This window comes from Olea europaea, chromosome 19 (genome assembly GCF_002742605.1).
Source record: "Olea europaea var. sylvestris chromosome 19, O_europaea_v1, whole genome shotgun sequence".
In the NCBI taxonomy this organism is placed as follows: domain Eukaryota; kingdom Viridiplantae; phylum Streptophyta; class Magnoliopsida; order Lamiales; family Oleaceae; genus Olea; species Olea europaea.
Window position 1 is genome coordinate 9810588 of NC_036255.1, and position 10699 is coordinate 9821286.

Genomic DNA, 10699 nt, shown 5'->3' on the forward strand with positions numbered 1-10699 from the left:
GCTCCTAAAAATTCAAATTATTACATGCATCCAAATGCATCAATGAATTAAAGAGAGAAAAAATGAAGGCAGCTTGTTCCAAAAATTACCTTAAGCTAATCACCCATGCGCACACGATCAAAAAATTTGAAATTTCAATTCAGAAAGAAATTGATTTCAAGCTTTGGGTTTTCATTTGGATTAATGTCGTGTGTCATATGGGTGCGAAAGGCTTGTTTGGCAAATGAATTGAAGACAGAGCAGTGATTTGGAACTTGTCATCTGGAGCGATTTAATTGGACACATCATTTCACCGTTAGCCATGTAAGCACATTTATTAACGGATTTCATCCAGTGGCTAATAGAGTGAGACAGAAACTAATGGGACGTTTGATAAAGTTTGATAAGTAAGCCGACACATGAGTAAAGTTCAGTGGCCAGTGAAACATTTACCTTCTTGAATTCTATATACACGTAATAAAATCGTTCATTCAAATCGCAAAATTTTACATTGAGCCACTCAAAATATGAGCTGCTCAACATCACACATCCACTTTGTTTCTCTTACTCGGTATCTCCATGCAATTAGCACAAACTTGACGTAATTTAAATAAGCAGTCATTCCATACATATGGTATCATCCTTGTGAAGAAGCTTTTCATCATTCTCGCTCTCTTCATTATCCTGCTCAACCACAATGTAAAATGGCATATGCCACCACGATCGGCTTTAATCATTACATCCTGGAGACAAGAAATCACTCTGAGGATAAACAAATACAACAGGGCAAAAAATTTTGCTGAAACAAATTGAATTTTATTTTGTTTAAATTGGTAGTTGAACTTGATACAGTGTCCATTCTCTTGAATTCATTCAGAAGTTACATTCCTTGAACAAATGAACTGTACAGTTTGAACTATTTCTTTGCGGTATGCCAATATTATGAGAACAGCACGGCACTAACTTTGAGGAGACGAGTGAAATCTATCTCTATAAGTACAACAAACAGCTAGGTAACAACTGATTTTCAACATACGGTGTGAAGATAATAATAGAGAACGAGAAGGGACAAGAATTGATATTAAAAAATTACGTTCCTGAAAATTCAAATTATTTCATACATCCGAATGCATCAATGAATTGAAGAGAGAAAAAATGAAGGCAGCTTGATCCAAAAATTACCTTAAGCTAATCACCCATGTGCACACGATCAAGAATGATCAACCTCAACGGATGGGCAATTTGGTTTAAGGATGATCTTGATTTGGGGATTAGGCTTCAAGGACTTTAGACTTTGCCTAATAGAGGATTCAATTCGGAAAAAAATTTGAAATTTCAATTCAGAAAGAAATTGATTTCAAGCTTTGGGTTTTCATTTGGATTAATGTCGTGTGTCATATGGGTGGGAAAGGCTTGTTTGGCAAATGAATTGAAGACAAAGCAGTGATTTGGAACTTGTCATCTGGAGCGATTTAATTGGACACATCATTTCACCGTTAGCCATGTAAGCACATTTATTAACGGATTTCATCCAGTGGCTAATAGAGTGAGACAGAAACTAATGGGACGTTTGATAAGTAAGCCGACACATGAGTAAAGTTCAGTGGCCAGTGAAACATTTACCTTCTTGAATTCTATATACACGTAATAAAATCGTTCATTCAAATCACAAAATTTTACATTGAGCCACTCAAAATATGAGCTGCTCAACATCACACATCCACTTTGTTTCTCTTACTCGGTATCTCCATGCAATTAGCACAAATTTGACGTAATTTAAATAAGCAGTCCTTCCATACATATGGTATAATCCTAGTGAAGAAGCTTTTCATCATTCTCGCTCTCTTCATTATCCTGCTCAACCACAATGTAAAATGGCATATGCCACCACGATCGGCTTTAATCATTACAGCCTGGAGACAAGAAATCACTCTGAGGATAAACAAATACAACAGGGCAAAAAATTTTGCTGAAACAAATTGAATTTTATTTTGTTTAAATTGGTAGTTGAACTTGATACAGTGTCCATTCTCTTGAATTCATTCAGAAGTTACATTCCTTGAACAAATGAACTGTACAGTTTGAACTATTTCTTTGCGGTATGCCAATATTATGAGAACAGCACGGCACTAACTTTGAGGAGACGAGTGAAATCTATCTCTATAAGTACATCAAACAGCTAGGTAACAACTGATTTTCAACATACGGTGTGAAGATAATAATAGAGAACGAGAAGGGACAACAATTGAGAGTATAAAAGAAAGAAAAAGAACAAAGAAAAACAAGAAAAACTTCGGGTCTCCTTCGAACAAAATATACCTGGTGAGAAAATTTGGGCACAATCTTTAGCAGCATGACGAACTTAAGAGAAGCAAAATTTACTATTTACATCCATAGTGCATCAGAGTTCCACTTCGTGAAGGTCTTCCCCAAAGCCAGGCCCATTCATTCCCGGTTGCACTAAAGAAGAGTCTTTTGGCGCGAAGACTGAAGGGTGTTGCATTCCCAATACCTCTCCCAAAGGTTTTACTTCAGCCTTATCAGGAGGACTGAAAGAACCGTCAAAACTTCCACTCCATGATGCTGTACGCCGTGAATGAGCTGAAAACGAGCCATTGCCACTCGTAGTCTCCGTGTTAGAGATGCTGCCCATGCTTGGGAATCTTTGCATGGCCATGGAAGATGGAAGTGCAGGAGACGAAAATAAATCACTTGGAGTAGAAGGATTTTCAGTAGTATATGAAGTATCTTGCATGGTATTTGCAGGGGTATCGACGGACTTTTCAACAAAGGGTACGGATGATGGCACAAAGAATTTTGGGTTGGCTGCACTCACTGGCTTAGCAGAAGGAACAGATGGAGACTGGAACAAATTTGTTGGGTTGCCACCACCCTTGTTAAAGGTGTCAACATACCTGCAAAACGCAATAAATAAGAGTTCATCAATGTATACACTGTTACACCAAGGACATGCAGAACACATCCCAGGCAGTTTATATTTTTTTCATTTATTTCTCTTTTATATCACATTATAGAAGACAAAATGATACACGAATCAGAATTGAGCTGAGGCAATGATATGTGCACCACATCCCAGGCAGTTCATGTTATTTTTTATTTTCATTTCTCTCTCTTCTAAACAATATCACTATATCTGTTTCCACAGTTCACCTAAACAAGAAACAATTTCAAACAGGCAACAGTAGGAAAACACAACTCTCTACAGCAAGTTTGCAAGAATATAATTTAATGCAGAAATTGAATGGCACTGTAAGCCATTCTAGGACTATTTCTGGACATTTAATATTCCGCATCACTTAATCCAAATAGAATCGAGATTGATGAAGTCCATGATGGCACGAAAAAGAGTGAATTTTTATATTACCTTGATCTAACACCCATTCTTCCACGGCCTGAGAATTGATTGGAGGTTGGAGGAAGTGGTGGCATTCCTGAACTATGATCTGGACCACTGGGACTTTTAATCTCTGCACTTCCATTGCTATGAGAAGTTTCACCTTGTAATGCACTCTTTAAGTTATAATCTGATGTTCCATTCTGGAAAACTGAAGTTGGTGGTGGGGGTGGAAGTGCTGCTTCCTGTGCTGGAGCTTCAGCACCTTCCTCCACCCATCTCTTAAGTTTTTCGTCATAATAAAACTTGTTTTGTTCACCCAATTTTGCCTACAGAATCAGTACAATCGTAAGAAAACTTTCATAGGAACCAAATTTAAATTTTGAAGCACTAGTCTGAGACAATTTTACTGTAAACAAATAACTCGATCAACTTACCTGGCGACCTTGACGGGGCTTCAACACTAAACCTACAGTCTTTTGCAGTAGCTGAGATCCAAAACCAAAACGGCCAAAACGAGTTGTACTTCCTGCGGCTGATTCTTTATCTTGCTCACCAGTGGAATTAGCTCCCTTCACTGAATCAGCCTGACCCTACAAAAATTGGAAAGATCTCATACGTGCTCTACCCAAATTACAATAATGTTTCAACACATCAATCAATCAGTAAAGTCGGAATTTATTGAGTGGAATGTGAGGCACTGAGATTAAAAGAAGAAATAAACCTGTATTGGACTAAATCCAAAGTTAGGTTCTGAAATACTTCTTGTATGCATTGTCATTTTACTGGCATCGGCTGCCCCTTCACTTATAGATTCCATGGATTGAGAAGGAATTAATGATGACATAGCCACTGTTGATTGACTAGTTGATACCCGAGGTCCCATTGATTGATGATGATGCTCTGTACCATGTCCAGTGCCACCTGCAGTCGGCACAGGCGGGGGTAGGCCACCAACAACCCGATGAGCAGTACTATCGAAAAGGGTGAGCAATTTACCCACCAATTTGGCAGGGGCTAAATTTGTGGAGAATCCACCCTGCATTCAGGAAGTCAAGAACAGTAACAATGAAAATGGTCAAAATTGATAATTTTCCAATCCAAATATTTCCTATATATATAGTCATCTAGAAAATTTGGTCAAAATGCAAATTATAGGATATAGAAATACCTGTTGGTGAGCTTTTATCCTTTCCTCAAGAGATGTTATTAACTGTCTGAGCGTTTCCACCTCGAGAGATCGACCAGTTTTAAGTGATTTTAATGCTGCTTGACAATACCTGAATTATTAAAGAGTTATGTTAAGACCAAAAAGGCAAAATATGAAAAAATTAACTGAAAACTAGTAGCATGGTAGATACTTCAATGCATCTGACATTCTCCCAACTTCAGCCAACATGTGCGCATATACGAGCTTGTACGGCTGAAATGGAAGAAGGGTGAACTGAGAGTTTCCTAGCACCTTTGAATATTCGTATATCTCTGTCCTCTGTCCAAACATGCAAAGGTCAAGTTAGTCTCATCACTAATAAAACCAAATAAACACAAGCATGCAGACTCAATGCATTATGACCAGGCAACTGGCACCATAATTGTCGCTAGTACCACCTAGGTGCCCAGGCCAGGTCCCACTGCTGGGCAACAATTGCCTGGCTAAGTTCATTTAAATAAGACTTCTATGAATTTATCATTATATGCAATATAAACCTTTATACAAGTGTCAGCATATATGCATATAAACTGTACGTGGTTCTTGAGGGGGGCACTTTTGTGCCATTTTGAGCACTGTCTACGCTCCGATAGCTATATAAAACATATGCCATACAAGACCAATGGAGAGGGAAATATTGAACAGTGAGTGGAAAAAAGTGTGGCGCTAAAATAGGTCTTGCTTGACGTGCTTTTATTCAGTTTTTGTCTTTTCCTCCTATTTTAAAATGCTGCGGATAAAATTACCCCATCACCTATGCAGGGGGCATTTCCTACGTGCTCATAAAAGCATTTTGACAACTTTGAGCGAAACAATGCATTACTGATCACCACCAACTCAGCCAACCTGAATAGCCTCTGGACTAGCATACGTTCGTGGAAATTTTAAGTGATCTGCACCAACAAGACAAACCCTGGCGCTGTCTGAATATGCCTCAAAATTCGCTTCCGCAACCAAATAGCATATGTGAGCGGCTATGATCTGAATAATGTCCACAGAAAGCAACACAAGAACCCAAGTCAGGATGAAAATGTGAAAAATAAAAAATAACCACATCCAGAAAAGCAGACGAGAACATACATCACTTCTCTCTTTCCATAAACAATCTCCCAGATGAATAAGGACAAGTTCATCATCTTTTGTTCTGTTAGCAGCTATCACAGCCAAATTTTCTTCCCAGTCATCCAGCATGCCTTTGGCACCAAACTGGGTAAATAACCAAAAGAAGCATAAAGAATTAATAATTTGAAACTTTAAGATAAATTTCTTTTAATTTCATCAAATAGAGGACTTGAGAAAGAAATAAAACATGTATATTAAAAGGATCTTCAAGTTAATTTTATTGCAATCTACAGACACATATATTCAACAGAAAGATTCATTGCATACTTGACCAGGTAGCTGAGGCACATTTATAGCACCAATCATGCTACCATCAGCTGTGGAATCTGCTGAGAAGACGTCAGCTGGTTGACCAGCAATTAGCAGGCATAATGTTCGCAAAGGTGACCCTGCTACCAACTGGCGAAGTGCCATTTGCTTCACAGTGTCAACATAGAACTGCAATGGCCCATAAATCGGTTATAAAAGAAAAAATTGACAGGAATGTGTATAAATATTGTATTTATCAAGATATGATTCAAGCCATTCTATTGGCCAGCAAAAGAAAACAACTCTCATGCTAACAAACCTGATCACCCAATTGTGCTGCAAGAACTAAGGCAGGACCCCACAACTGACCCTCCTGTGCAAATTGTAAAGCCTCTTTCTTTCTTCCAGAAACCAGAAGACTTTGAACCTCAACAGCTGTGGCCTAAAACATGTGCCAGTTATTTAAGGGATAATGGGTTGTACAAAAAACAATAAACTCACAGGCAGCGATCAAATACCCGCAGTTGTCCTTCAGAAGGCAATTGCTGCAAGCAGTGGGAAGCAGCACCACTTTGACTAAATTGTGTACCAGTCTTTTTGGCACATGCAAAGAGTTTGGCAACTGCAGATTCTGGAATATCACCTTCCTATCGAAGTGGCAAATCATAGAGAATAAAATAAAATACCAGATTAGTGAATACCATATCTCGATCAAAAAAAACAAAACATAATAAATAAAAATAAAAAATTAAAAGGAGACATCTTCCAGGAAAAAGGCCTTAGAGACTACGGAGAATTACCCACGGTACACAGGATTCTCCTAACCCCATGCGCTATACTGATTGGAGAGTATAGTAGGACTGTAGGAAGAGTGATATTTACCCAGGCAACTTGACATCATAGAAACAAGCCAAATTGTTTACTGAATTAAATATCCAGAAACTCAAGACATATTTACTAAGATAACTTTTAACTTTCTTAAAATATATTCCAAAAGCCAAGTTTTGTGCACAAACCAAACAAATACAGCTAGTGAACAATCTTCACCGGGGGCCAATCAAATTTTCCATAATTTGAGCAAGACCTATGCTTCTGTAGTGCATCAAAACTCAAGGATGTGTGAATGATATATACAGATCAATCGGAAAATAATTGAGGGGATTAGATCCGATGTGATGATAAAGTCAGGAACGTCAAGTAAACCACCCTGCATTTACACGAAAAATATGTAGCATACCTTCAAAGCTGCATCAGTACCGAAAGGAGATCGAAGTTTTCCATAATACTGACAGGCTATCTTAAGCAAAGACAGGAGCAACCTCAATATTTCTCCCTTCCTGTAATCCATATCAGAAGACTCAGAGTTCATTATCCGCTCATCAATCCATCTGTTCAACTCCTTAACACCAACACTTCCACCGGTAAGAGGACCAGGAAAGGCTTGTTTACAGAGAACCCGCAAATAACTACAACCACCCATTCCAATGCTTGAAGAATCGACTTTCTCATTGACTACTTCTGCTAAGTTGAGAACAGATATTGAACTTCCTGCAGAGTTCTTCACACAAATTACAAGAACATTTTCAGCGAGGAGTACAAGTAATACTATTAAGAAAACTAGAAAAATATAAATCTCAGACTAACCTGGTTTCCAAATGTTGCACTCCCTATAGTGCTATTATCTTTCATAACAATGAGCTTTCCACCAAAACCAAAAGTTACCAAAGCATGTGAAGGGCGGCCTGCAGATGATCTTCCAGCAGGAGCAGACGAGAATTGGTGGGCACTCTGCAATTGTTGCTGTGAAAAGTTAATGTTACTCTGATTGCTATAGTATTCATTTGGGACATGTTTGTGCTCATTATGATTGATTCCCGGCTGATTAAACTGATGGCTGAAATTCCCAGGAGGAACAAAACCTTGTGGCACAGCAATAAAGTCCTGCCCATGTTGAGTCTCCAATTGTTGGTTTCTGTAAGTAGAGTCACCATTGGCAACAGTTTCAGGCTGCCACATAGCTGATTTCTGTTGATTGTAATTGCTGAAGGACCCCGCCCAGTTCTGATACTGGCCTTGGCTGCTAAAACCTTGAGTTTCATGGTTATTAACTTGGTCATATCCACCGTATGTCTTCTGATCATTGTTATCAGCAAATGTTTCAGTCGAGGCATGCGGCGCATGCCCATTCTGATTCACCTGGTCTTGAGCTTGAGCGGACTGAGCAGTTGAAGCGTACGAGTCCAAACTGCGCCAATCGTGGGCAATAGTATCATAATACCAACCAGGGTATTCAGGATAAAACACCATATGCTGTGGGTATCCGTTGTTTGCTTGTGAAGCCTGATTCCAATCAGATGCAGTCTCAGTAGGATCACCAGTCGCTTGTGATACCTGATTCCAGTTAGTAACACTCTCAGTCGTAGCATTCTCAGCTACAGTCTCAGCGATAGACTGAAGAGATTGCTGCAAGTAAGAGACATTTTCATTACTGTGAGATTGCACCAAATCAGAAGTCAAATTAGCGTCAACATTTGCTTGCACGCTCGCACCTGCATCATAACCATCCACCTGATACCACTGGCCAGTGTTTTGATCATACTTCCATCCGGGATAAAGATTCTCCCAATACTGACTGCTACTCATATCCTGACCGGCTGTACTCTGATCTGCAGTTGTACCGTAATTATATTCCTGTTGATTCTGCAGGTAGGTAGTTGAATTTTCATGTACTTCATTCCCAGAAGCAACATTGGACTCAAAATGTGAACTATTCCCCACATTTCCAAACGCATCACCAGCAATATCCCCTCCTAAATCAGTGAAAAAATCCGAATAGGATCCAAACCCTTGACTATTATTCTGAGCTGAATCAGCATGAAATGCACTCCAATCCACCTCTTTAACTCCCGCACCCCCCAATCCACCATCGTTCTTACTCATCACAGTGGTATTGGACAAGACCTCAGCCTCTCCATTCCCATTCTCTGATTTGTGTATCAAATTATCAAACTCAAATGACTTTTCCGACTCTAATGTACTTATGCTCTCTTCCACAGTCCCCACCATCATTTTCCCAACTTTCTCAGTTATCCTGCTTAAACCATCAATCCCAGTACTAGTGTTATCAGCATCTTCGTCATTAGCATCATTACACTCACAATTATTATCAACCTGAGTGATACTCAAATTCGCAAAGGCCTTAGCCTCATCGGATTCATTCCCGTTGGCAGAATAGGGGCCTACAACTGCCGACAATGTGTTAACCACCTTAAAGTCCACATCATCTTCATCATTTACCAATCTGTCGAAGAAATCCTCATCAGTGTTATCCTCCACCATGAATGGAGGAGGATTTGAAGCCATCTACTCAAACCCTAATTTCACACAAGAATGGAAATCAAAACCCTATTTCTTCGAGCTAACAATACTCAGATCCAACAACAAAAGCCACCAAATTCCAAAACAAAAAATCCAAATCAATCAGGATCAAGGGTTTTCAGATCACCCAAATTCCACATCCATCAAATGAACAAGAAACACATAAAACTCCCAAATTCTGATTTAATTCAAAAGCAACCCATCTCACGGACGACACAAAATTCATGGAGAAACCACTCAAACAACAGATCAAATTGATAATTCGCAATTCAAACGAAATACACGCATATTTAAAAAAATGGTTTCTGCCTGTATTTTCTACAGAGAAAATAAGAATTGAGAGAGAGAAAATAGACAGACGGAGGGAGAAGACAAGCCCCTGATTTCGCACCTAGAGGTCTTCACAACCCACAAAAAATCTTGGTTTCTTACAATTCTGTGTGTAAGTATGTACATAAAAAATTGATTCCTAAATATAAATTCCTGCTACAGGAATTTACTTTTACTGCGAGTTAATTAATCAATGGTGGGAAATTGGACAGTAAATTTTGCGGAAATTTTGGAGTTAAAATCGATGTGTGTTTTTTGAGGATGGAGAAAGAGTAGTAGATTTGGCAGCATTTATAAATGTAGGGTTAATTTAATACGAGTCGGCTTATATTATAGGTGAGTCATGCAGCGAACGTGTGGCACATGGTGCACAATTAGGTGGAGTTGGGTGTACAATCAATTCATGTGCCTATTTTGAAAATTTTTAGTATTCGTGTTATCCACGTCAAGGTGTACGTCCTGATTTACACCATTATATATACGTAGCATTGATAAGTGTGTAAAAACACGCTTATTAGGCACTTTAACGGGCTATTTATTGATGAAATTGAACAAATTTCTATTTATAATTGTATAATTGTAGTGTTTGTAGGTCAAAATCCCAAATTGGAGGAGAAAATGGCTAAATGAAGGAAAAGATGATCAAAAGTGCACAAAAACATGAATTCGAGGACCAGAGTGTGCAAGTGTCAAAATTTTAAGGACCCAATGTTGCAAAATATGAGGCGTGATTGAAAGAAAATTTAATTTTTGAGGACTAAAACGTACAAGTTCAAAGTTGAGGGATCTAGAGTGCAAACATGGGGAGGAGCTGAGCTGCAAATACTGAAAAATGTGATGTTGTATTGTAGCGGCACCGCACCTCTGTCCATTATGGCGTTGCAGCGCCATCGCAACACTGCCACAGCTAAGGACCTGTTTTACTATATTTTTGTAGTTGGGGATCATTTTGCAATTATAAAACACGATTTTTGGGCCATTTAAAAGGCGAATTGAACATTTTTTCTCTCATTCTTCATTCACTTGAAACCCTAGCTTTAAAAGAAAAGGGAGGCAAGAGAGAAAGAATGGGGATA

At 38.8% G+C, this 10699-nt stretch overlaps 1 protein-coding gene across 4 annotated transcripts; it reads right to left on the bottom strand.

Moving 5' to 3' along the window:
* Positions 1 to 399: 399 nt before the first annotated feature.
* On the bottom strand, positions 400 to 9893 carry LOC111368762 (protein transport protein SEC16B homolog). Of its 4 annotated transcripts, none has more exons than XR_002698040.1 (14): positions 7560 to 9893; positions 7153 to 7473; positions 6434 to 6562; positions 6235 to 6357; positions 5934 to 6104; positions 5625 to 5750; positions 5391 to 5525; positions 4696 to 4823; positions 4506 to 4614; positions 4059 to 4373; positions 3772 to 3927; positions 3365 to 3663; positions 2299 to 2894; positions 400 to 722 (listed from the first exon to the last, which is right to left on the bottom strand). XR_002698040.1 is itself a non-coding variant. In XM_022990189.1 (13 exons), the coding sequence occupies exons 1-13, from the start codon at positions 9276 to 9278 to the stop codon at positions 2381 to 2383; spliced, it is 4245 nt and encodes a 1414-aa protein (XP_022845957.1). In that variant the 5' UTR covers positions 9279 to 9893; the 3' UTR covers positions 1944 to 2380. The 4 variants fall into 4 exon arrangements, 1 of the variants encoding a protein (XP_022845957.1); XR_002698041.1 differs by lacking the exon at positions 400 to 722 and adding an exon at positions 1570 to 1892 and having other exon boundaries at positions 3772 to 3921; XR_002698039.1 differs by lacking the exon at positions 400 to 722 and adding an exon at positions 1570 to 1892.
* Positions 9894 to 10699: the final 806 nt, after the last annotated feature.

Bases quoted from the DNA above. Each gene is read 5' to 3' on its own strand.
- LOC111368762 (XM_022990189.1), bottom strand. From the start codon at position 9,278: ATGGCTTCAAATCCTCCTCCATTCATGGTGGAGGATAACACTGATGAG. The intron at 5,526-5,624 runs GTATGTTCTCGT...GACATTATTCAG, and splicing joins TATGGAAAGAGAGAAGTGAT to ATCATAGCCGCTCACATATG. The intron at 4,824-5,390 runs GTTGGCTGAGTT...ATGTTTGGACAG, and splicing joins CTAGTCCAGAGGCTATTCAG to AGGACAGAGATATACGAATA.